Genomic DNA, 27888 nt, shown 5'->3' on the forward strand with positions numbered 1-27888 from the left:
GTAAATAAGTGTACTGTTGACTTCACGGGGAAGTTATGTTATGTATTTAACCCCTTGTAACCCTGTACACTGCCACTAGAGGGCATACCTGTTGGAGTCCCAAGAGATCCCAGCATCCCTTGGGAGCACGGTATATAAGCAGGCCACCCACAAGGTACCTGCGCTCTGGAGTCGCAATAAAGGAGCTCAGGTCACGTTTGCTCATTGTACACAGTACTCAGTTTCATCCTTTATTATGAGCATAACACTGCCCATTCCAGTAATTATGGAAGGAGGTGGACTGGTTGGGCTGGGTGCTCTTTGCCTTTCCGTCATTGTTCATAGGTTTATATGTAAACCTATGCTGACCAAGGGACATGTGGCTCTTTGTCGGCCGGCACGGACATGATGGGTCAAAATGGCCTCCTTCTGCGCTGTAAATTTCTATGTTTCTATAGCCCAAAGGAAGTGTATGAAGTAGAAAATATAGGGATTGTTAAAGAAGGTGTGTATATAGCTTATCACGAGATGTTACCATATATGCTGTAACGTCCGGAGACATTTTGATAGGAACAAATTTGGAAGGATGTGTTACTCATCAGGGCACCACGATATGCCCTCATAAAATTAGTTATGATCCTGAGGCGGCTTATGGATTTAATATTACTAGTACGCAGGTAAATTGTACCGTGGAAACCGTGGGCGCACAATGGGGAAAGACACACGTGTCATATGTAAGTAATGGAGAATACTGTGTAACAACTAATCAGAAATCCTTTAAGTACAATCAGCAGGAATGCCAGATCCCCACCGCTACATTCTACTTCGGTCCGGAAATACCTGTGAGTAACGGAAAGGAGGAAATAGTGGACATACATCGACGAGAATCAACATCGATACAGGTGTCAGGAAACATAAAGGAGGAACTCGCCAAGTATGTGAACATATTGGGGTATGAGGTGCCCCTGTTACCAGAATACCTCCTCAAACTGCGAGAAACAGTTGCCAAGAGTCAGAGAGTCTACTATACTCTCAGGCAGAACAATCAGGACATTTGGAAGGATATCGAGGACATTAAGGTCACCGCATGGTGGGATGACCTATGGAACTGGGGACTGAACATTCAAATTCATCCTTGGATAAGGATAATATCTCATGTACTTATCATGATTCAATTACTGATTGTGCTATATTTGTTGTGTTTGCAATGTGCTGCAGCAAGAAAACAGAAGGCCCAACGATTAGTAAGGGCAATTGAGGCTAGGTCAACATCTGGGCAGGAAAATCTTTATGAATAGAGGACAGACAAGGGGTGCACTGTTTGAAGTTTGGAGAGACACGTGATGGTACTCCAGGCTAGATAGCCACTAGTCAAGGAAAACCGGAGGGTGTTCTTTAACAAATCTCAACAGTATGGTCTATTTGTGTATAGTCAAGGGCCATAAGGTGGGATTGTAGTAGGGTAAGGAATTATCAACTGATTGTATGTAAAACTCGCTTATATATGATAGGAAAATGAACTTTAGATTTGAAGGAATACATAGAACAGCTGTGTGTTTATCTTTTAAAGAGTGCCACAGGAGGCCAGGGCAAGATCAAACCTACAGAGATAACACATACCAAGAAACCAAGAGGGTTGCCATATGTTAGGATGAAAGGATAGAGGCCACACAGCAGGCAATCTGATAAGGATTAACAAATGTTTATTTGCTTTGACTGAATTAAATGTTTTCTTTGACTGAACTAAATGCTGTAACAAATTCTGTTATTTGCCTCTGGCTTGCATCTGTGCTATTTATGGCAGTTAAATTGTCATTTCAAATTGTAGAGACATCTGTGTTATTGTCACTGGCAGTGTTCTCGATCACTGTCACTTCAAAAGATCTGTTATAGACTAGCCCACTCAAAATCTGCATAAAGATCGGTGAGACCTTTGGATTTTTGAAGAGTTTTTGTCTTAAGCGGCTAAGCACAGATCTTCCCCTGCATATGCCAGAATAAAGATCGTTATGAACCTATCTCTAGGTCTGTCATCAATCAAGAGCATCGATCCACTATTTCAGTGGGTCTGCTCGGGAGACAGGGATATTTCTTCACAACAGCGAGCATTGACTGCAAGGATGCGCTGCATGTGGTTGCACACCAGCTGCACATTTAGGGAGTGCTATCCCTTTCTGCTTCTGAAGACCTCTGCATTCTGGAATGTTGCTCGCAAGGCCACGTGTCTGCAGTCAATGGCTCCTTGCACCCTCCGGAAGCCTGGCAAACCCACATGCATGCTCATCCTGTTTCTCCCTGGTCATCAGGAAGGTAATGACATCCATTTGAAAGACTAGAGATAAGCAACTCTCTAACAAGAGCCCCATGAACAGCTGTTTTCCCAATCCTTGTACTGAAAGTGAGAATGGGGGCTGGAAAAGCTCATGTTTATACAAAAAGTGGATGATTGGCAACTATGATGATAGTGACGATTTGTCTATTGCTTTTATTTCTATTCATACGTCATTTTTTAGGCCACTGAGTTCTAGTGTCCAATGAAAAACAAACCAAATTGTGGAATGTCATCTCAAAACTGTCCGGGGTCGGCGAGAGGCCTATAAAGGCCAGCGGGAGTCGAGCAGTTCGAGCAGTCAGTCGAGGAGGCGGGAGCTCGGAGCAGCGCGAGTCCGGGGTCGGCGAGAGGCCTATAAAAGCCAGCGGGAGTCGAGCAGTTCGAGCAGTCAGTCGAGGAGGCGGGAGCTCGGAGCAGCGCGAGTCCGGGGTCGGCGAGAGGCGTGCCGGTGCAGCTACAGGGAGAAGGCAAAGATACAAAGGTGACGTCACAGCCTAGGGGGTAAGTGATTGGCTGGTGATTGGTGAGTAGTTTTTCTTTTTCTTCTTATATTGGTCAGTAACTTTTAACATTGTTATTACCAGTTTAAGTGTATCTAAGGGTTAAGACATGGCAGGAGAGCTCGGTCGGGTGTTATGCTCCTCCTGTACCATGTGGGAACTCAGGGACACTTCCGGTGTCCCTGACGACTACGTGTGCGGGAAGTGTGTCCACCTCCGGCTCCTGACGGTCCGCGTTACGGAATTGGAGCTGAGGGTGGATTTACTCTGGAGCATCCACGATGCTGAGAATGACGTGAGTATCACGTGTAGTGAGTTGGTCTTACCGCAGGGAAAGGGTCCACAGCCAGATAGGGAATGGAAGACCAGCAGGAAGAGTAGTGCAAGGAAGGTAGTGCAGGGGTCCCCTGTGGTCATCCCCCTGCAAAACAGATACACCGCTTTGGGTACTGTTGAGGGGAATGACTCATCAGGGGAGGGCAGCAGCAGCCAAGTTCATGGCACCGTGGCTGGCTCTGCTGCACAGGAGGGCAAGAAAAAGAGTGGGAGAGCGATAGTGATAGGGGATTCAATTGTGAGGGGAATAGATAGGCGTTTCTGCGGCCGCAACCGAGACTCCAGGATGGTATGTTGCCTCCCTGGTGCAAGGGTCAAGGATGTCTCGGAGCGGGTGCAGGACATTCTGAAATGGGAGGGAGAACAGCCAGTTGTCGTGGTGCACATTGGTACCAACGACATAGGTAAAAAAAGGGATGAGGTCCTACGAAACGAATTTAAGGAGCTAGGAGCTAAATTAAAAAGTAGGACCTCAAAAGTAGTAATCTCGGGATTGCTACCAGTGCCACGTGATAGTCAGAGTAGGAATTGCAGGATAGCGCAGATGAATACGTGGCTTGAGCAGTGGTGCAGCAGGGAGGGATTCAAATTCCTGGGGCATTGGGACCGGTTCTGGGGGAGGTGGGACCAGTACAAACCGGACGGTCTGCACCTGGGCAGGACCGGAACCAATGTTCTAGGGGGAGTGTTTGCTAGTGCTGTTGGGGAGGATTTAAACTAATATGGCAGGGGGATGGGAACCAATGCAGGGAGACAGAGGGAAACAAAAAGGAGACAAAAGCAAAAGACAGAAAGGAGATGAGGAAAAGTGGAGGGCAGAGAAACCCAAGGCAAAGAACAAAAAGAGCCACTGTACAGCAAAATTCTAAAAGGACAAAGGGTGTTAATAAAACAAGCCTGAAGGCTTTGTGTCTTAATGCAAGGAGTATCCGCAATAAGGTGGATGAATTAATTGTGCAAATAGATGTTAACAAATATGATGTGATTGGGATTACGGAGACGTGGCTCCAGGATGATCAGGGCTGGGAACTCAACATTCAGGGGTATTCAACATTCAGGAAGGATAGAATAAAAGGAAAAGGAGGTGGGGTAGCATTGCTGGTTAAAGAGGAGATTAATGCAATAGTTAGGAAAGACATTAGCTTGGATGATGTGGAATCTATATGGGTAGAGCTGCAGAACACCAAAGGGCAAAAAACGTTAGTAGGAGTTGTGTACAGACCTCCAAACAGTAATAGGGATGTTGGGGAGGGCATCAAACAGGAAATTAGGGGTGCATGCAATAAAGGTGTAGCAGTTATAATGGGTGACTTTAATATGCACATAGATTGGGCTAGCCAAACTGGAAGCAATACGGTGGAGGAGGATTTCCTGGAGTGCATAAGGGATGGTTTTCTAGACCAATATGTTGAGGAACCAACTAGGGGGGAGGCCATCTTAGACTGGGTGTTGTGTAATGAGAGAGGATTAATTAGCAATCTCATTGTGCGAGGCCCCTTGGGGAAGAGTGACCATAATATGGTGGAATTCTGCATTAGGATGGAGAATGAAACAGTAATTTCAGAGACCATGGTCCAGAACTTAAAGAAGGGTAACTTTGAAGGTATGAGGCGTGAATTGGCTAGGATAGATTGGCGAATGATACTTAGGGGGTTGACTGTGGATGGGCAATGGCAGACATTTAGAGACCGCATGGATGAATTACAACAATTGTACATCCCTGTCTGGCGTAAAAATAAAAAAGGGAAGGTTGCTCAACCGTGGCTATCAAGGGAAATCAGGGATAGTATTAAAGCCAAGGAAGTGGCATACAAATTGGCCAGAAATAGCAGCGAACCTGGGGACTGGGAGAAATTTAGAACTCAGCAGAGGAGGACAAAGGGTTTGATTAGGGCAGGGAAAATGGAGTACGAGAAGAAGCTTGCAGGGAACATTAAGGCGGATTGCAAAAGTTTCTATAGGTATGTAAAGAGAAAAAGGTTGGTGAAGACAAACGTAGGTCCCCTGCAGTCAGAATCAGGGGAAGTCATAACGGGGAACAAAGAAATGGCAGACCAATTGAATAAATACTTTGGTTCGGTATTCACTAAGGAGGATACAAACAACCTTCCGGATATAAAAGGGGTCAGAGGGTCTAGTAAGGAGGGGGAACTGAGGGAAATCTTTATTAGTCGGGAAATTGTGTTGGGGAAATTGATGGGATTGAAGGCCGATAAATCCCCAGGGCCTGATGGACTGCATCCTAGAGTACTTACGGAGGTGGCCTTGGAAATAGCGGATGCATTGACAGTCATTTTCCAACATTCCATTGACTCTGGATCAGTTCCTATGGAGTGGAGGGTAGCCAATGTAACCCCACTTTTTAAAAAAGGAGGGAGAGAGAAAACAGGGAATTATAGACTGGTCAGCCTGACCTCAGTAGTGGGTAAAATGATGGAATCAATTATTAAGGATGTCATAGCAGTGCATCTGGAAAATGGTGACATGATAGGTCCAAGTCAGCATGGATTTGTGAAAGGGAAATCATGTTTGACAAATATTCTGGAATTTTTTGAGGATGTTTCCAGTAAAGTGGACAAAGGAGAACCAGTTGATGTGGTATATTTGGACTTTCAGAAGGCTTTCGACAAGGTCCCACACAAGAGATTAATGTGCAAAGTTAAAGCACATGGGATTGGGGGTAGTGTGCTGCCGTGGATTGAGAACTGGTTGTCAGACAGGAAGCAAAGAGTAGGAGTAAACGGGTACTTTTCAGAATGGCAGGCAGTGACTAGTGGAGTGCCGCAAGGTTCTGTGCTGGGGCCCCAGCTGTTTACATTGTACATTAATGATTTAGACGAGGGGATTAAATGCAGTATCTCCAAATTTGCGGATGATACTAAGTTGGGTGGCAGTGTGAGCTGCGAGGAGGATGCTATTAGGGTGCAGAGTGACTTGGATAGGTTAGGTGAGTGGGCAAATGCATGGCAGATGAAGTATAATGTGGATAAATGTGAGGTTATCCACTTTGGTGGTAAAAACAGAGAGACAGACTATTATCTGAATGGTGACAGATTAGGAAAAGGGAAGGTGCAACGAGACCTGGGTGTCATGGTACATCAGTCATTGAAGGTTAGCATGCAGGTACAGCAGGCGGTTAAGAAAGCAAATGGCATGTTGGCCTTCATAGCGAGGGGATTTGAATACAGGGGCAGAGAGGTGTTGCTACAGTTGTACAGGGCCTTGGTGAGGCCACACCTGGAGTATTGTGTACAGTTTTGGTCTCCTAACTTGAGGAAAGACATTCTTGCTATTGAGGGAGTGCAGCGAAGGTTCACCAGACTGATTCCCGGGATGGCGGGACTGACCTATCAAGAAAGATTGGATCAACTGGGCTTGTATTCACTGGAGTTCAGAAGAATGAGAGGGGATCTCATAGAAACGTTTAAAATTCTGACGGGTTTAGACAGGTTAGATGCAGAAAGAATGTTCCCAATGTTGGGGAAGTCCAGAACCAGGGGTCACAGTCTGAGGATAAGGGGTAAGCCATTTAGGACCGAGATGAGGAGAAACTTCTTCACCCAGAGAGTGGTGAACCTGTGGAATTCTCTACCACAGAAAGTAGTTGAGGCCAATTCACTAAATATATTCAAAAGGGAGTTAGATGAAGTCCTTACTACTCGGGGGATCAAGGGTTATGGCGAGAAAGCAGGAAGGGGGTACTGAAGTTTCATGTTCAGCCATGAACTCATTGAATGGCGGTGCAGGCTAGAAGGGCTGAATGGCCTGCTCCTGCACCTATTTTCTATGTTTCTATGTTTCTATGTTAAAAATCCTAAAATTGAATGGAATAAAAAGGAATTTGATTTATTCAGTCACATTGAGGGAAGGGCGAGCCTTTAGTCAGAACTGCTTTTGTTATATATATTGCTTTTTGTGGTTTTTCTGGTTGTTTTGAAGCTGTTCAGTCAGCTTTTCTAAATGTTGTAGGTTGACATGCATGTTTCATCCTCCTTTCCACAGCTGTTTAAAGCTTAAGCTTCAATGCCTCATCTCTTACTCTCCAACTTTAGTGCTGTCTTACACAATGGGCCATGAACCTTGAGCTCAGTTTCCCAATTGAAAGAGATTAAATTGTATCCGATGTTATTGTAATCTTGTTTTTTCTACAATTGACGTCCTGTTACTGTTCCATGATTTGCAGTTAAACCTCTTGGTTATAATGGCCATATATATTATTCCAACTGTTTTACTCATTAATTTTAGCTGATAAACAGAATGAAAAGACTTTGCTGCAACTGGTGCAACCAGCAGTGAAAATAGATACAATTATTTTCATTAGAATGTGGCTTGAAACGCTGCAGAGGCAAGAATAAGTAAGTGATTAAAATGGTTCAGTAAAGTCCATTGAAAGTTAGTGCACAAGTCAAGGTGAACAGTTGCTTCACATGGTGTACTGATAGTCCAGGTGATATATTGTTGACAAAACCAGAATCCAATGATGGACAGTTGATAAGGAATGATGTGATGGCGGTCAGATCACTGCCACCCCCGCCCCTCTTGCACAATAAATGTTTGACGTTGACGTTAACGTTTCAAGTACAAGTAGTCGTGTCAACCTCGGGTTTCCAGTGCTGCTGTCTACTGTTGCACCGAAACATCTAGCTTCAGTAATGGAGACATTTCGCTTGAAGTGGCTGTTGTTGGTGTGGCAATGCTCTGTAATCCCGGTGTGCGGACGAGATGTTTACACTGCGGCAGTCTATGAACACAACACAGTGCTGAATCCAACGTCGTGGACCCCTTCCACACGTCAGGCGGCACTGAGGCACATGGGAGAGAACCTGGACATCTACCAAGAGCAAGTCCTTGCAGCTCACAAGCGGGTAAAGCAACTTCAGTGCTTCCTGAAAGCTGATCTGCCTGTTCAGCACATGTATTTATTTACCCTTTGGAGTAAAGTGCAGCTGAATTATAGCCTTATAACTTTAGGGGTTAGGAAAATTAACTCAGCTTGTAGCAAAATGCTCACAAAGGAATAATAAGGGAGTATTTTAGGGCAAGACTTCCTGTTGTAAGGTATTTCATATAGGCCGGGCATTTGTGGCTGTAATGATGGCAAAACTGTCAGCAGTCGCTGTCATTACTGTGTCAAACTGAAAGCAACTTCTGGCATCCGCACATGCGCAGTTAAAGACAGAAATGCAGGCATTGCTGTCAGTGAAAGCCTGCTCCTCCATAGAGTGCACTGTTGCAGGCTTCACAGATGCAATCAACACAGAATCAGTGAATTAACGTGAATGTCACATTTTTACGCACTATTCTCGCTATTAAAACCATTATAAAAGTTAAGCCTTGTTGAATAAGGTGGGGAGTGTCATTCCCTCCATTCCATGATAATAATTCCATAGATTTTTTTAAATTACAAAAATAAATTTTTATTTTATTTTTTAAAGATTCTTTAAATGATTACGAAAGGGAAGATAGACTATGAAAGTAAACTAGCACTAAATATAAAAACAGATAGCAAGAGTTTCTATAGGTTTATAAAAAGGAAAAGAGTGACTAAAGTAAATGTTGGTCCCTTAGAGGACGAGGCCAGGGAATTAGTGATAGAAACATAGAAAATAGGTGCAGGAGTAGGCCATTCGGCCGTTCGAGCCTGCACCGCCATTCAATGAGTTCATGGCTGAACATGCAACTTCAGTACCCCATTCCTGCTTTCTCGCCATACCCTTTGATCCCCCTGGTAGTAAGAACGATATCTGTAAAGTCCTGTCCCCTCAATAGAGATTCACACGAGGCATGTAGTGAAGTGAAGGTCACGCTGGACCTGCACCTTTATATCACAGCTCTGGAATGCTGCACTTGCCTGAGACCTGTGCTTATATACCTGTCTCCTGCAAGTGCACCTCTGGTGGTAAGGTATGCTGGTGGTTACAGGTCATATCTTATTACAGTCATGTTTAGCATGTTAGGACACAGTTATATATAATAATGTAAGATACATGACATCACCCTCCCCCAAGGTGTTATTGTCTTTATAGGTTCAGTCTCTCAGGTGGTCTACGCTCTCGCGTGGAGCGTTTGCGCTGTGGTTTAGTTGTTTGCCTTGGTGTCTGTTTTTCTTTGAGTGTGGTTGCTGGTATCTCACCTGGGCTGTCTGTTTCGATTGGTGTGATTGTTGTTGATTCGCCTGGGCTGTCTGTTGGGATTGTCCTTTCCTCAGGTTGTTCCCTCTGTCTGTCCACCAGGTGTGGTGCGAGTTCCACATTGTAGTCTGCCTCTAGTTCCGCAGTGTTGTTGGTAAATCTGCTTTTGACTTGGTCTACATGCCTCCGGCAGGTTTTGCCATTGTCCATTTGTACTACCAGTAGCCTGTTTCCTTCCTTGCCCATTACTGTCCCTGAAAGCCATTTGGGACCCTTGCCATAGTTTAGTACAAACACTTTGTCCCCTATCTCATTCCATCTCCCCCCTCGAATTTCTGTCATGGTACTCAGTCAGCTTACGGCGCTTTGCCTCAACGATTTTGTGCATGTCTGGGAGGATTAATGAGAGCCTTGTTTTTAAAGTCCTTTTCATCAACAGTTGCGCAGGGTGATCCCAGTCACGAGTGCGGATGAGATATGTATGCCAGCAGCAGTTGCGACAGGTGACCCTGCAGCGTGGGACCTTGGATTTTAAGCATGCCTTGGTTAATGATTTGCACTGCTCTCTCTGCCTGGCCGTTGGAGGCCGGCTTGAATGGTGCCGTCTTGATGTGATTTATGCCGTGGTCAATTATAAAGTCTTGGAATTCTGCGCTGGTGAAGCACGGACCATTGTCACTGACCAATATGTCAGGGATTCCGTGCGTTGCAAACATGGTTGCGAGGCTCTCCACAGTGGTGGAGGTTGTGCTCGAGTTTAAAATGGTGCATTCGATCCACTTTGAAAATGCATCTACAACTACGAGAAACATTTTGCCCATGAATGGGTCCACATAGTCTACATGCACCCGCGACCACGGTTTGGTAGGCCAGGGCCAGGGACTCAGTGGAGCCTCCCTGGGGGCATTGCTGAGTTGGGCACAAATGGTGCACCTTCGGACGCAGAGCTCCAGGTCCGCATCAAGACCAGGCCACCAGACGTGGGATCTGGCTATGGCCTTCATGAGAATGATCCCCGGGTGCTCGCGGTGGAGCTCCCAGACAAATGCCTCTCTGCCTCGCAGAGGCAAGACTACTCGGCTGCTCCACATCAGGCAGTCTGCTTGTAGTGATAGCTCATGCATGCGCCTGTGAAAGGGTTTTAATTCCTCGGGGCAGGCATCGCGAGCCTCTGCCCAGTTACCAGTAAGGACACATCTTTTTACGAAGGATAACGTGGTGTTGCTGGCCGTCCAGGCTCTGATTTGGCGAGCCGTCATGGGCGAACCTGTGGACTCAAAGGCATTAATTGCCATGACTATCTCTCAGTCCTGTTCGTCAGACCCTTCCGTGGTCACCAGGGGTAGCCTGCTGAGCGCGTCGGCACAGTTGTCTGTGTCTGGTCTGTGCCTTATGGTATAATCGTAGGACGCCAGCATGAGTGAATTCGCGCCAAGGCGTTGGCGTTTATTGCCTTGCTCTCGGATAGGAGGGACGTGAGGGGCTTGTGGTCGGTTTCTAACACGAACTTGGCCCCGAAAAGGTATTGGTGCATCTTTTTGACAACGTACACGCACGCGAGCGCCTCCTTCTCTACTATTCCGTACCCGTGCTCCGCCCGCGAAAGTGACCTGGAGGCATAAGCTATGGGTTGTAATTTGCCCGCACTATTGACATGTTGCAAAACGCACCCGACCCCATACGCTAATGCATCGCATGTGAGAACTAGCTTTTTACCTGGGTCAAAGAAAGTCAAAACACTGTTGGAACACAGAAGGTTGCGTGCCTTATTGAAGGCGCGTTCCTGGGCGTCCCCTTACAACAATCGCACCCCTTTCTGAGTAGCACGTGGAGAGGCTCCAGCAGCGTGCTTAAGTTCTGCATAAAGTTCCCAAAGTAATTGAGTAGCCCGAGAAAGGCGCGCAGTTCTGAGATATTCCGGGACCTGGGTGCCAGGCGAATTGCTTCTGTTTTGGACTCTGTTGGGCGGATTCCATCAGCGGCAATCCTTCTGCCCAAAAATTCAACCTCGGGTGCGAGAAACAGGCACTTGGATTTCTTGACTCGTAGGCTTACCCAATCCAACTGCTTTAGTACTTCCTCCAAATTACGGAGATGAGTGTCGGTGTCCCTGCCCGTAATAAGTATGTCATCTTGAAATACAACCGTCCCCGGGATGGACTTGAGCAGACTCTCCATGTTGCGCTGGAATATGGCAGCTGCCGACCTGATGCCGAATGGGCATCGATTGTATATGAAAAGGCCTCGATGTGTGTTGATGGTGGTGAGTAGCTTAGATTCCTCAGTCAATTCTTGCGTCATATACGCAGATGTGAGGTCTAATTTTGAGAAAAGTTTACCTCCAGCCAATGTGGCAAATAAGTCCTCCGCTCCGGGCAGCAGGTACTGGTCCTGTAGGGAGAGTCTGTTTATGGTAGATTTGTAGTCCTCACAGATTCGTACAGATCCATCAGGCTTCATGACTGGGATGATGGGATTTGCCCAGTCGCTAAATTCCACAGGTGATATAATGCCTTCCTGCAGAAGCCTGTCTAGTTCGTGTTCAATCTTTTCCCTCACCACACAGGGTACAGCTCTGGCCTTGTAATGGACCGGTCTAGCATACTGTGTGATGTAGATTTTGACTTTAGCCCCTTTGAAAGTGCCCACACCTGGCTGAAAGAAATGTTCAAATCGCTTTATAACTGTTGAGCAGGAGGTCCGTTCCTCTATCAACATGGCATGGACATCATCCCATTTCCAGTTTAGTTTTGCCAGCCAGCTTCTCCCCAGCAGTGCTGGGGGGGTCTCCGGGGACAATCCACAGGGGAAGTCGGTTCACTGTCCCTTTGTGTGTGACAGAGAGCATGGCGCTGCCGAGGACTGGTACAATTTCTTTGGTATTGGTCCTTAGTGTGGTGTCGACCCTTGTGAGTTTTGGTCTGTCTCTTTTATGCGGCCACAGTTGTTCAAATTGTTGAGCGCCCATGAGAGATTGACTCGCTCCCGTATCCAGCTCCATGTTGACAGATATCCCGTTGAGTAAGACCCTCATCATTATAGGAGGCGTCCTGTTGTAGGAGCAGCGGCCATTGATCGTGTTGACCCGCTGTACACCGGTGTCCCGGTACTGTCCCCACCATCTTCTGGTCCGCTTTCCGACCCATCCGATTCATATATCAGCCGAGCTGCCGTTTTTTTGCATATGCGGGCCAAATGTCCTGCATATTCACAATTTCTGCAAACAGCCTGCTGAAATTGACATCCCCTTGCCGAGTACGCACCCCCACACCTCCAGCACAGACCTGTTCCATTGTTCAGAGTTTCCAAAGAATGAGCTGCGTCTGGCTGATCTCTCTTGAGCTTCTCTCAGTTTTTAGTTGATTGCTCGCATTGTGGGTTGATGAGGTGTGAACGGCCGTTCCTGTGGCCCTTGATGGCTTCTGCTTGCTGTCGAGAACCTGTTCTCCCGGTTTTGTCTGTGTGTGGGGGTAGCAGCTTGTTTAGTGTTGTGAACTTCTTGTTCCAATATTTCGTTAGTTGTCGTACCTGCATTGTAAATCAACTTCGTTTCTTCTTCTCCGACCAAGAATGTCTGTGCAACCAGTGCTGCTGCCTCTAAGGTCAGGTTCTTGGTCTCTATGAGCTTTCGGAATATGCCTGCATGGCCTATTCCTTCAATGAAAAAATCTCTCAGCATTTCTCTCCTCAGTTCATCGGAGAACTCACATAAACTAGCCAACCTCCGAAGTTCCGCCACGAAGTCGGGTATGCTCTGGCCCACACAGCGTCTGTAGTTGTAGAACCTGTGTCTGGCCATGTGTAGGCTGCTCACTGGCTTCAGGTGGTCTCTTACCAGTGTGCTCAATTCTTCAAACGACTTGCTTGCTGGTTTCTCGGGTGCCAACAGATCCTTCATTAAAGCGTATGTTTTCGAGTCACAGCTGGTCAAGAGATGGGCTCTTCTCTTGTCTGCCTTATCGTTGCCTAACCAGTCTTTGGTTACAAAGCTATGCTGGAGCCTTTCTATAAAGTCCTCCCAATTGTCTCCTGCATTGTACTTTTCATCTGATCCGTTGTTCGCCATTCTGTGGATTCTGTAATCCCGTAACCCGTCACCACTGTAAAGTCCTGTCCCCGCACTACAGATTCACACGAGGCATGTCGTGAAGTCAAGGTCACTCTGGACCTGCACCTTTATTTCACAGCTCTGGAATGCTGCACTTGCCTGAGACCTGCCCTTATATACCTGTCTCCTGCAAGTGCAACCCTGGTGGTAAGGTATGCTGGTGGTTACAGGTCATATCTTATTACAGTCATGTACAGCATGTTAGGATACAGTTATAGATAATAATGTAAGATACATGACAATATCTAACTCCTTTTTGAATATATTTAGTGAATTGGCCTCAACAACCTTCTGTGGTAGAGAATTCCACAGGTTCACCACTCTCTGGGTGAAGAAGTTTCTCCTCATCTCAGTCCTAAATGGCTTACCCCTTATCCTTAGACTGTGACCCCTGGTTCGGGACTTCCCCAACATTGAGAACGTTCTTCCTGCATCTAACCTGTCTAAACCCCGTCAGAATTTTAAATGTTTCTATGAGATCCCCTCTCATTCTTCTGAACTCCAGTGAATCCCAAGCCCAGTTGATCCAGTCTTTCGTGATATGTCATCCCGCCATCCCGGGAATCAGTCTGGTGAACCTTCGCTGCACTCTCTCAATAGCAAGAATGTCCTTCCTCAAGTTAGGAGACCAAAACTGTATACAATACTCGAGGTGTGGCCTCACCAAGGCCCTGTACAACTGTAGTAACACCTACCTGTCCCTGTACTCAAATCCCCTCACTATGAAGGCCAACATGCCATTTGCCTTCTTAACCACCTGCTGTACCTGCATGCCAACCTTCAATGACTGATGTACCATGACACCCAGGTCTCGTTGCACCTCCTCTTTTCCTAATCTGTCACCATTCAGATAATAGTCTGTCTCTCTGTTTTTACCACCAAAGTGGATAACCTCACATTTATCCACATTATACTTCATCTGCCATGCATTTGCCCACTCACCTAACCTATCCAAGTCACTCTGCAGCCTCATAGCATCCTCCTCGCAGCTCACACTGCCACCCAACATAGTGTCATCCGCAAATTTGGAGATACTACATTTAATCCCCTGGTCTAAATCATTAATGTACAATGTAAACAGCTGGGGCCCCAGCACAGAACCTTGCGGTACCCCACTAGTCACTGCCTGCCATTCTGAAAAGTACCCATTTACTCCTACTCTTTGCTTCCTGTCTGCCAACCAGTTCTCAATCCAGATCAGCACACTACCCCCAATCCCATGTGCTTTAACTTTGCACATTAATCTCTTGTGTGGGACCTTGTCCAAAGCCTTCTGAAAGTCCAAATACACCACATCAACTGGTTCTCCCTTGTCCACTTTACTGGAAACATCCTCAAAAAATTCCAGAATATTTGTCAAACATGATTTCCCTTTCACAAATCCATGCTGACTTGGACCTATCATGTCACCTCTTTCCAAATGCGCTGCTATGACATCCTTAATAATTGATTCCATCATTTTACCCACAACTAATGTTGGGCTGACCGGTCTATAATTCCCTGTTTTCTCTCTCCCTCCTTTTTTAAAAAGTGGGGTTACATTGGCTACTCTCCACTCCATAAGAACTGATCCAGAGTCTATGGAATGTTGGAAAATGACTGTCAATGCATCCGCTATTTCCAAGGCCACCTCCTTAAGTACTCTGGGATGCAGACCATCAGGCCCTGGGGATTTATCGGCCTTCAATCCCATCCATTTCCCCAACACAATTTCCCGACTAATAAGGATTTTCCTCAGTTCCTCCTTCTTACGAGACCCTCTGACCCCTTTTATATCTGGAAGGTTGTTTGTGTCCTCCTTAGTGAATACCGAACCAAAGTACTTGTTCAATTGGTCTGCCATTTCTTTGTTCCCCATTATGACTTCCCCTGATTCTGACTGCAGAGGACTTACGTTTGTCTTTACTAACCTTTTTCTCTTTACATATCTACAGAAGCTTTTACAATCCGTTTTAATGTTCCCTGCAAGCTACCTCTCGTACTCTATTTTCCCTGCCCTAATCAAACCCTTTGTCGTCCTCTGCTGAGTTCTAAATTTCTCCCAGTCCCTGGGTTCGCTGCTATTTCTGGCCAATTTGTATGCCACTTCCTTGGCTTTAATACTATCCCAGATTTCCCTTGATAGCTACGGTTGAGCCACCTTCCCTTTTTTATTTTTTACGCCAGACAGGGATGTACAATTGCTGCAGTTCATCCATGCGGTCTCTAAATATCTGCCATTGCCCATCCACTGTCAACCCCTTAAGTATCATTCGCCAATCTATCCTAGCCAATTCATGCCTCATACCTTCAAAGTTACCCTTCTTTAAGTTCTGGACCATGGTCTCTGAATTAACTGTTTCATTCTCCATCCTAATGTAGAATTCCACCATATTATGGTCACTCTTCCCCAAGGGGCCTCGCACAACAAGATTGCTAATTAATCTCTCATTACTCAACATCCAGTCTAAGATGGCCTCCCCCCTAGTTGGTTCCTCAACATATTGGTCTAGAAAACCATCCCTTATGCACTCCAGGAAATCCTCCTCCACCGTATTGCTTCCAGTTTGGTTAGCCCAATCTATATGCATATTAAAGTCACCCATGATAACTGCTGCACCTTTATTGCATGCATCCCTAATTTCCTGTTTGATGCCCTCCCGAACATCACTACTACTGTTTGGAGGTCTGTACGCAACTCCTACTAACGTTTTTTGCCCTTTATTGTTCTGCAGCTCTTCCCATATAGATTCCACATCATCCAAGCTATTGTCCTTCCTAACTATTGCATTAATCTCCTCTTTAACCAGCAATGCTAACCCACCTCCTTTTACTTTTATTCTATTCTTTCTGAATGTTGAATACCCTTGGTTGTTGAGTTCCCAGCCCTGATCATCCTGGAGCCAGGTCTCTGTAATCCCAATCGCATCATATCTGTTAACATCTATTTGCACAGTTAACTCATCCACCTTATTATGGATACTCCTTGCATTAAGACACAGAGCCTTCAGGCTTGTCTTTTTAACACACCTTGTCCCTTTTAGAATTTTGCTGTAATGTGGCCCTTTTTGTTTTTTGACTTGGGATTCTCTGCCCTCCACTTTTTCTATTCTCCTTTCTATCGTTTGCCTCTGTCTCCCTTTTATTTCCCTCTGCCTCCCTGCATAGGTTCCCATCCCCCTGCCATATTAATTTAACTCCTCCCCAACAGCACTAGCAAACACTCCCCTTAGGACATTGGTTCCGGTCCTGCCCAGGTGTAGACCGTCCGGTTTGTACTGGTCCTACCTCCCCCAGAACCGGTTCCAATGCCCCAGGAATTTGAATCGCTCCCTGCTGCACCACTCCTTAAGCCACATATTCATCTGCGCTATCCTGTGATTCCTACTCTGACTAGCACGTGGCACTGGTAGCAATGCTGAGATTACTACTTTTGAGGTCCTACTTTTTAATTTAGCTCCAAGCTTCTTAAATTCGTTTCGTAGGACCTCATCCCTTTTTTTACCTATGTCGTGTACAACGACAACTGGCTGTTCACCCTCCCTTTTCAGAATGTCCTGCACCCGCTCTGAGACATCCTTGACCCTTGCACCAGGGAGGCAACATACCATCCTGGAGTCTCGGTTGCGGCTGCAGAAATGCCTACTTATTTCCCTTACAATCAAATCCCCTATCACTATAGCTCTCCCACTCTTTTTCCTGCCCTCCTGTGCAGCAGATCCACCCACGGTGCCATGAACTTGGCTGCTGCCCTCCCCTGGTGAGTCATCCCCCTCAACAGTACCCAAAGCGGTGTATCTGTTTTGCAGGGGGATGACCGCAGGGGACCCCTGCCCTACCTTCCTTACACTGCTCTTCCTGCTGGTCACCCATTTACTATCTGGCTGAGTACCCTTTACTGCGGTGTGACCAACTCGCTAAACGTGCTATTCACGTCATTCTCAGCACCATGGGTGCTCCAGAGTGAATCCATCCGCAGCTACAGTGCCGCAATGCGGTCCGTCAGGAGCTGCAGGCGGATGCACTTCCCGCATATGTAGTCGTCAGGGACAGCGGAAGTATCCCTGACTTCCCATATAGTACAGGAGGAGGATAACACATGTCCGAGCTCTCCTGCCATGACTTAACCCTTGGATAAACTTAAGTTGGCAACAACAATGCTAAATGTTACTTGCTGATAAAGAAAGAAAAAGAAAAGTTACTCGCCAATCACTTACTCCCTTGGCTGTGACGTCACCTTTTGATTTTTTTTCTACTTCTTTTTTGCCTTCACCCTGTAGCTGCACAAGCACGCCTCAGCGACGCACCTCCCGACTCTCTCCATGCACCTGGAACTCCCGAGCCTTCTCCGACACATTGGGCCTTTTTATAGGTCTCAGTGACGCACCTCCCGACTCTCTCCACGCACCTGGAACTCCCGAGCCTTCTCCGACACATTGGGCCTTTTTATAGGTCTCAGCGACGCACCTCCCGACTCTCTCCATGCACCTGGAACTCCCGAGCCTTCTCCGACACATTGGGCCTTTTTATAGGTCTCAGCGACGCACCTCCCGACTCTCTCCACGCACCTGGAACTCCCGAGCCTTCTCCGACACATTGGGCCTTTTTATAGGTCTCAGCGACGCACCTCCCGACTCTCTCCACGCACCTGGAACTCCCGAGCCTTCTCCGACACATTGGGCCTTTTTATAGGTCTCAGTGACGCACCTCCCGAGCCTCCCCCACGCACCTGGGGAACATGGAGATGGCAGAAACTCAGAACAAATATTTTGTATCAGTCTTTATGGTAGAGGACACAAACAATATTCCAACAGTGGATAGTCAAGGGGCTAGAGGGAGGGAGGAACTTAACACAATCACAATCACTAAAGAGGTGGTACTCACTAAAGGCAGATAAATCCCCTGGACCTGATGGCTTGCATCCTAGGGTCTTAAAAGAAGTAGCGACAGGAATAGTGGATGCATTGGTTGTAATTTACCAAAATTCCCTGGATTCTGGAGAGGTCACAGCAGATTGGAAAACTGCAAATCTAAATCCCCTATTTAAAAAAAGGAGGCAGAAAAAAGCAGAAAACTATAGACCAGCTAGCTTAACATCTGTGGTTGGGAAAATGTTGCAGTCCATTTAAAAAAAGCAGCAGCAGGACATTTGGAAAAGCATGATTCGATCAGGCAGAGTCAGCATGGATTTATGAAGGGAAAGTCATGTTTGACAAATTTGCTGGAATTTGTGATGTGATGTATTTGCACCTCCAGTAGGCATTTGACAAGGTGCCACATAAAAGGTTACTGCACAAGATACAAGTTCACGGGGTTGGGGGTAATTTATTACCATGGATAGAGGATTGACTGACAGAAAACAGAGAGTCAGGATAAATGGTTCATTCTCTGGTTGGCAATCAGTAACTAATGGGGTGCCGCAGGGATCAGTACTGGGATCCCAACTATTTACAATCTATATTAACGACTTGGAAGAAAGGACTAACGTAGCCAAGTTTGCTGACAATATAAAGATGGGAGGAAAGCAATGTGTGAGGAGGACACAAAAAATCTGCAAAAGAACATAGACAGGCTAAGTGAGTGGGCAAAAATTTGGCAGATGGAGTATAATGTCAGAAAGTGTGAGGTCATGCACTTTGGCAGAAAAAAAATCAAAAAGCAAGTTATTATTTAAATGGAGAAAAATTGAAAAGTGCTGCAGTACAGCGGGACCCTGGGGTATTTGTGCATGAAACACAAAAGGTTAGTATGCAGGTACAGCAAGTGATCAGGAAGGCCAATGACATCTTGGCCTTTATTGCAAAGGGGATAGAGTATAAAAGCAGGGAAGTCTTGCTGCAGTTATGCAGGGTATTGGTGAGGCCATACCTGGAATATTGCATACAGTTTTCGTTTCCATATTTAAGAAAGGATATACTTGCTTTGGAGACAGTTCAGAGCAGGTTCGCGAGGTTGATTCCGGAGATGAGGGGGTTGACTTATGAGGAAAGGTTGAATAGGTTGGGCCTCTACTTATTGGAATTCTGAAGAACGGGAGGTGATCTTATCGAAACGTATAAGATTATGAGGGGGCTTGACAAGGTGGATGCAGAAAGGATGTTTCCACTGATAGGGGAGACTAGAACTAGAGGGCATAATCTTAGAATAAGGGGCCACCCATTTAAAACTGAGATGAGGAGGAATTTCTTCTCTCAGAGGGTTGTAATCTGTGGAATTCGCTGCCTCAGAGAGCTGTGGAAGCTGGGATATTGAATAAATTTAAGATAGACAGTTTCTTAACTGATAAGGAAATAAGGGGTTATGGGGAGCGGGCATGAAAGTGGACCTGAGTCCATGATCAGATCAGCCATGATAATATTAAATGGCGCAGCAGGCTCAAGGGGCCGTATGGCCTACTCCTGCTGCTATTTCTCATGTTCTTATATTTATGATAATTCAGCTGCTACCTTAATTCCATGTGTATATCTGTCTTTATTTCACTCTCTGTAAAATTATTAAAAAGTGAATGATAATCAGTGCTTTTTACTTCCTGGTTTGCTGTCTGTGAGAATTCTTCAATCTGATTGGCTGTTCAGCAGGCTTGATGACTTCATTGTTTCTGGATGCCGGAGATTCTCTATAAATGGCGCTAGAATTAAATTGATGTTGGAAATCGAAGCCACAGAGCTCGCTAAATCTTTGTGGGCAGCTTTCTTCGGGGTCAGCGGCAAGTGCAGACCCCTTGCCTCTGACCACAAAATCTATGCCATAAACTTTCGCTTTACTGCATATTGGGATTGGGGAGGTCCCAATAGAGCCACAGTCAACATGTATCTGCTCTGCACTGGGAGAGGGCAGTCTCCTGTGTAACTTCAGTCAGCTGCTAAATGAAATATTGAGTCTCATCTTGTTGGTTGAGGGATATATTGGCCAAGACACCAGGAGATCTCCCCATGCCTTCTTTGAATAGCGAAATGGGATCTTTTATATGCACCTGAGAGAACAGATGGGGCCTAAGGTTAGTGTCTGATTCTAACACTGCATCCCTTCTTCAATACTGCACTGAAGTTACTACCTTGACTGTCATAGAATAGTACAGCACAGAAGGAGGCCGTTCAGCCCCTCATATCTGTGCCATCTCTTTGAAAGAACTATCCAATTAGTCCCACTCCCCTGCTCTTTCTCCATAGCCTTGTAACATTTTCCACTTCAATTATTTATCTAATTCCATTTTGAAAGTTATCATTTAATCTGGTTCCACTGCCCTTTCAAGCAGCACATTCCAGATCATCATAACTCGCTGCATAGTTTTTTGTTCCCTCATGTCGCCTCTGGCTCTTTTGCCCATTACCTTCAATCTGTGTCATCTGGTTACCAATCATTCTGCCGCTGGAAACAGTTTCTCCTTATTTGATCTATCAAAACCATTAATGATTTTGAATGCCTCTATCAAATCTCCCCTTAAACTGAAGTCCCACATTCCTGGTAGCATTCTAGTAAATCTCTGCACCCTTTCTAAGGCCTTGTTATCCTTCTTAATGTGTGGTGCCAAAATATGGCCACAATACTGCAGCTGGGGTTTAACCAGTGTTTTATAAATATTGAGCATAATTTCCTTGCTTTTACATTCTATACCTCTATAAAGCCAAGGATCCTGTATGCATTTTTATAGGCTTCTCAATTTGTTCTGTCACATTCAAAAACTTGTGTCTCCAGATCTCTCTGTTCCTACATCCCCTTTAAAATTATACCATTTAGTTTATAATGCCGCTCCTCATTCTTCCTACCAAAATTAATCACTTCACACTTCTCTGCAATAAATTTCATCTGCCATTTTTCTGACAATATTCTCTTCCTCACTGTTTACTACATTAGGAAAAAGGGAGGTGCAACGAGCCCTGGGTGTCATGGTACTTCAGTCTTTGAAAGTTGGCATGCAGGTACAACAGACGGTGAAGAAGGCAAATGGCATGTTGGCCTTTATAGCTAGGGGATTTGAGTATAGGAGCAGGGAGGTCTTACTGCAATTGTACAGGGCCTTGGTGAGGCCTCACCTGGAATATTGTGTTCAGTTTTAGTCTCCTAATCTGAGGAAGGACGTTCTTGCTATTGAGGGAGTGCAGCAAAGGTTCATCAGACTGATTCCAGGGATGGCTGGACTGACATATGAGGAGAGACTGGATCAACTGGACCTTTATACACTGGAGTTTAGAAGGATGAGAGGGGATCTCATAGAAACGTATAAGATTCTGACAGGACGGGACAGGTTAGATGCGGGAAGAATGTTCCGATGTTGAAGTCCAGAACCAGGGGACACAGTCTTTGGATAAGGGATAGGCCATTTAGGACTGAGATGAGGAGAAACTTCTTCACTCAGAGAGTTGTTAACCTGTGGAATTCCCTGCCGCAGGGAGTCGTTGATGCCAGTTCATTGGATATATTCAAAGAGGGAGTTAGATATGGCTCTTATGGCTAAAGGGATCAAGGGGTATGGAGAGAAAGCGGGAAAGGGGTACTGAGGTGAATGATCAGCCATGATCTTGTTGAATGGTGGTGCAGGCTCGAAGAGCCGAATGGCCTACTCCTGTACCTATTTTGTATGTTTCTATGTTTCTGAGATTTGTGTCATCTACAGACCATGAAATTATGCCCTGTGTACCCAAGTCTAGTCATTAATATGTATCAAAAAGAGCAGTGGTCCCAATGCCTACTCCTGGGGAACACCACTGCACACTTTCCACCAATCTTTAAAAAAAAAACAACCATTCATCACCATTCTCTGCTTTCTGTCCCTTCGCCAATTTAATATCCATGCAGCCACAGCCCCTTTAATCCCATGGGCTTCAATTTTGCTAACAAGTCTATTATGTAGTACCTTCTCAAATGCCTTTTGAAAATCCATATACACAACATTAACGACACTATCCTCATCAACCCTCTCCATTACTTCATCAAAAAACTCAATCAAATTAGCCAAAACATGATGAGCCTTTAACAAATCTGTGCTGGCTTTCATTTATTAACCCATACTTTTCCAAGTGCCAATTAATTTTGCCCTGGATTATTATCTCTAAAAGTTTCCCCACTACTAATGTCAAACTGACTAGCCTGTAGTTGCTGAAATTAGCCCTCTTCCAGGTGAATATTTTCACATTTGATTTTTCCTTGTCCTTTTACATTACTCTAAAGCTTATACACTCAAGTCTCTGGAGTTAGGCTTGAACCTATGTCCTTCTGAGTCAGAGGAGAGTGCACATTAGTGCCAAGATCCACAATAAAGACCTACAAGGCAGAACAATGATTTGCCCTTTTTGTTAAGAAACAGGCTAACCCACATTTCAAATGACCCACTTTCAGTTAAAATTTGATTTAGCTCCATGCATGGCCTTTTAGCTGCGTTATATTGACATGTAACTTAGCATGTCACAGTTCCAGTGATGTTGGTTTTAATGTTGACAGCCTGGCATTAGCCTTACAAATGCAGTATAACATTAGCACCATTCTGCCAATAGGTGCTGCATTCGCACTGTCCTCACAAACCGAGCACGACACTTGTACAATTTATAGTTTCGGGCTTTGTTTATAATTGTGATCATGCTAATGCATCAAATTATTCTGTTTGATATATACTACAGGGAGCTAAGATAATTGTATTTCCAGAGGATGGTCTGTATGGCTTTAACTTCAGCAGAGATTCTGTTTTTCCATATTTGGAGCCAATGCCAGATCCGACTGTTACTAAATGGAATCCCTGTCTGCATCCAACGGCATTTGATAATACAGAGGTAGGAGCTGTGCAAAGTTTGCACTAATTTTAAGCATCGTGTTATATCCTAATAAATCTTGTATCTCTTTTGCAACTCTTAATTATAAGCATTTAGTTAACACCGATGCCAGCTTATCCAGAATACTTTGCAAAAAGAGGATGTTTACTGATTGTAAGATTGCATTGGTTTCACTATGTAAATTTCCCCAAATTTTACATCACATTCCATATACAATTGTGTTTGTGTACAAATTATTAATATTTGGATTTTAAAAATGGTTTTGAGTTTGATGGGATGGGCTTGTAAAATTATACTCCTGGCACTGGGGCTTGTCTGCTGGGAGTGTATAATGGGAATTTAGTTGTGTGTCCTCCACATTTTTCCACTATTCCTTTTAATGGACAGAAACCCATCACAGAAATTTGCAATATACGCTTATGGTAGGCGAGGCTTCTCACTGAGTGTGGTTTTGTAAAAATATGCCTAATGTTTCATTAATAGTAGAATAACAATACATTCAGGACATTGACATAAGAAAGTTCATTCAGCCAAACTAATGAAGAGTCAACTCCAAAAAAGTTAACCTTTCTTCTCTCTTTCAGATGTTGACTGACATGTTGTGCATTTCCCACAATTTCTGTTTTTCTTTTAAATTTCTAATATTTGCAGTTTTTCTTTTATCAATATTGATCAAGTTTTTGACTTTCAATCTTATTCCTAACCAATTACTGCCTATAAAGTCCTATCCCCTCAGTACAGATTCACACGAGGCATGTAGTGAAGTCAAGGTCACTCTGGACCTGCACCTTTATTTCACAGCTCTGGAATGCTGCATTTGCCTGAGACCTGTGCTTATATACCTGTCTCTTGCAAGTGCACCCCTGGTGGTAAGGTATGCTGGTGGTTACAGGTCATATCTTATTACAGTCATGTATAGCATGTTAGGATACAGTTATATATAATAATGTAAGATACATGACACTGCCTAGCTCTTTTTTGAAGCAGATACATGACACAATAACTTGTTTTTTCAGGGAGTCTGGTTCTCACTTCCATTATTTGTGGGGAAATTGTTCTAATCTAAACATTCATTTGAGATTTGTTCATTTAATGCCTGTATTCATTCTTTGCTCACAGTCCAAGTTAGATAGCAGCTTTACGTCTATGTTATCTATCACTTTCAGCTCAGAGTCCTAGAAGCAATCTTGCGGTTTCCCTTTGAACCCTCCCAATCTATTTTGTAATCCTTTTGATGTTAGGATGCCTAAAGCCACACACTATATAAAGGGCCACTGTTTTATGGTGATTGAGGAAATCAAATGCTGCTTCATTTAAGAGGATTTTGGATTTTACCTATATCTTGGGGGTTGCATTCCACAATCTGTATTTATAATTAGGGCTATTGATTTATGGTACATGAATAATTCATACTCTGGTTTTATTACATGGTATTACAGGATTCTCTGGGATGTTACTAGGGTTTGGGGGATTTACCCCATGAATCAATCTACTTTTCTTTTAAAATGATAAATCAGTGACATTAACTATGGGGGGTTTCTCGCTCCTGGCGAGGTGTTGCACTTGCTGGAAGAGCAGTTAGGAAACAGTGCTGCGACATGATTGTCCCAATTCTCCAATCCATATTCCCTGCAAGCATGGCTCTCCAATGGGAGCAGGGAATTGAGCAATTATGCCTACATGCCTTCAAGGGAAACCGAGGATGGGCAATAAATGCCAGCCTTGCCAGCAAGGACCACATCCCAAAGAATGGTATATGATAAAGTTCCAAGTTTAATCCCGTTAATGATCCATATAAAATGAGTTGTTTTAACTTGTATGTAAATGCCTTAAAGATCCACCAACTATGCTTCAAGCTGACTGGCTGTTTTTGGTGAATCGTCAGCAGTGTCCATCTGACCTTTCATTGTGTACCTGTTTATTATTTATTTTTCCACTGTGCATCATCTTACGTTTAGCCATATTAAAATCTAGCTGCCATGATTTCCAAAAAAATCAATAATGGGTTAAACTGCAAATGTTTAACAAAGTACTTGCACTTGTATAATGCTGATTTTATGATTGTGAAGTTGTACAACAGAATTCTGTCTGTGGATTCTGTCTGCACGTGTACAGGGCACTGCTATGGAAAGAGAGTCAGATTACAACAGTATGAGAACTTCAATGTACAGCTTCATACACCAGCTCAACTCCAAGATGGCAAATCTGGCACTGGAATACATTTTTAAAATCTTGTTAAAGCAGTTGCTGTTGCAGATGTCCATTATTTTTTTAGATATCTTAACTAGGTCCATTTATGTGTTCATCTGAAATCTAGTTTTAACACAGCAATTTTTACTGCATCTATCTCGCTCTTCTATTTGTTGAAGTATGTTTTGCACATAATTAAACAATTGTTAACTGGCTACTCTGGAATTATTCTACTGAAATTTGGAATATAATTAAAGCAAAATAATAAACAATTGCAGCAATTTAGAAATAAAATTAATTTTAATTAGATTCCCAATGTGTTTCATTCTTTTCCCCACCTGTTCCGTACTACATTTCTAATAACAGGAACCATCTCACCTCCAAGCATTAGAAAGCAATATTCTAATCTAGGGACTGAGTCTAACTGCTCCGCTTTTCCTTTCTCTCTCGTTCCTCAGAGAACCACCTTAAATTTGCTTTCTAGTTCCCCAGCTGTCAGTGCATAAGGGGAATAACTCATCTTTTTGAGTTAAGTAAACCACTGTTTTAAACAGACTTTAGTGAGGGATGAGATTTTTGCAGAGAAGGGCATACCAAGATTCCTTGTTCTTTAATTCTCATTCTTCACAAAATTAATCATATTTTCATATTTGTTTTATTGTAGGTCCTTCATCGACTGAGTTGTATGGCAAAAAACAGCAGTATGTATTTGATAGCAAACATGGGGGAAAGACAGCCCTGTAATCATAGTGACCATGGTTGTCCATCAGATGGAAGATATCAGTTTAATACAAATGTGGTTTTTGATGCTGAAGGTGCTCTGATAGCTAAATACCATAAACAGAACCTTTTCTTTGAAGTTGCGTTCAATACACCTAAAACAGTGCAGCACGTCATCTTTAATACATCTTTTGCCGGAAGTTTTGGCATCTTTACCTGCTTTGATATCTTGTTCTATGAGCCAACAGTAAGCTTGATTGAGAATTATGGTGTGAAACAAATTATATTTACCACAGCCTGGTTCAACTTGCTCCCACTCTTATCTGCAGTAGAGTTTCAGCAAGCATTTGCAACTGCGTTCAGTATCAATCTTTTTGCAGCCAACCTGCATCATCCTGAATACAATATGACAGGAAGTGGCATCTACACGCCTTCAGATTCCCTCTATTACTACAACATGGAGAACAACAAAGGAAAACTTCTTGTGGCTGAGGTTCCTGTAATTGCACCCAGCAACGTCCACAGCCTGGAAATGTCTAAGCCTCAGATTACATCACCATTCATTGAGAGGAACATTGGCCCATTGACAAGTGATGATTCTGGTAGTATCTTCCATACTATGATGATGTATGATAATTATACTTTTATCTCTGTGACAGGCAAGAAAGGTAACCTCCAAGTCTGTTCCAACATCTTGTGTTGTCATGTAGCCTACGAACGTGGCAACACAACCAGTAGTCTGTATGCTTTAGGAGTCTTTGATGGGTTTCACACAAGAGCTGCCATCTTCTACCTGCAAGTATGTGCCTTGGTAAAGTGTGCAGGCTCTAGCTATGACACCTGTGGACAAAGTGTTACAACTGCCACTGACATCGTAGACTTTACATTGTGGGGGAATTTTAGCACACACCACGTTTATCCAGAAATATTAGCATCTGAGATGAAACTTTATCATGCAGATACCAGAGGCTGGGGTGACAATAATTATTACATGACGAAGAAGAGAATGTCAGCAGGACTTGTGACTGCAGCATTCTATGGAAGATGGTACGAAAAAGATTAGTTTGATAAAATGCAAATTATTTTCTGAGTGTGACATGTCTTAAATAAAATACTAGAGCAGAATTTGCACCTTTGAAATTGACGCAAGTTCGGGATGCTAAATCCCGAACTTGCGATCTGTCAAGTTCTGACTTGTCAGATCCTCTGCTGTGACTGTCAGATCCTCATTGGTGCCGCACAGTTTGGCTAATTGCCCACCAACTGCCCAGTAATTACGCAGGAATGTTTTATAGCTGTTGCTAGAGAGGGGGGATATGCAGCAGCTTGAAATATACACCAGGTATTTTGATAATTTTTAATTACATTTTTATCATTATCAAAATAAATATCTATATCCACCTAACTAATATCTCCTCTTTCTAATTATTACAACTGATCTCAACATGACCCGCGGAGACAAATAGGCAAAGAGTAAAGACAAATTACCAAAGCACCAATGTCATTTTCATTTCAGAGCAAGATTACAAGGATGCTTTTATTAGAAAAAGATGCCCCTTGTGCAGTGTCTGTGATGTATTTTACAAAACTGGTTCACCCACAGAAAAAAAAAGCAAAAGAACAAGGGGTTCGGTGTTTTTTACTGCAGCTGCGGTTCAGGTCGCCTCTTCAGCGACATTCGGCTCTTTGTTTTTTTTTGTTTTGATCTGGAAGTCGGTCTTAATGGGGGCGGTGACTACACCCGAGGGGCAAAGATGCGGTGGTGACAGCAACTAAGGGACGGAAGTTGTGTGCGGAGTGGAGTGACCACCACGATGACATCATCGCGGCGCCATGTCACTACGGCTCA

General features: G+C 44.3%; 1 protein-coding gene across 1 annotated transcript; it reads left to right on the plus strand.

Annotated features, from left to right (window-relative positions):
- Positions 1-7799: 7799 nt before the first annotated feature.
- btd (biotinidase) lies at positions 7800-27102 on the plus strand. The gene is made up of 3 exons (XM_070880033.1): positions 7800-8012; positions 22980-23129; positions 25984-27102. Exons 1-3 carry the CDS (start codon positions 7800-7802, stop codon positions 27100-27102), a joined length of 1482 nt encoding a protein of 493 aa, XP_070736134.1.
- The last annotated feature ends 786 nt before the right edge of the window (positions 27103-27888 follow it).

Source organism: Pristiophorus japonicus, chromosome 5, assembly GCF_044704955.1.
Source record: "Pristiophorus japonicus isolate sPriJap1 chromosome 5, sPriJap1.hap1, whole genome shotgun sequence".
NCBI classification, from domain to species: domain Eukaryota; kingdom Metazoa; phylum Chordata; class Chondrichthyes; family Pristiophoridae; genus Pristiophorus; species Pristiophorus japonicus.

What these genes read in the sequence shown, in the direction of transcription:
- btd (XM_070880033.1), top strand. Translation starts at nt 7,800, where the DNA reads ATGGAGACATTTCGCTTGAAGTGGCTGTTGTTGGTGTGGCAATGCTCT. An exon ending in TCCTTGCAGCTCACAAGCGG is followed by an intron (nt 8,013 to 22,979) that starts GTAAAGCAACTT and finishes TATATACTACAG; the next exon opens with GGAGCTAAGATAATTGTATT. An exon ending in CGGCATTTGATAATACAGAG is followed by an intron (nt 23,130 to 25,983) that starts GTAGGAGCTGTG and finishes GTTTTATTGTAG; the next exon opens with GTCCTTCATCGACTGAGTTG.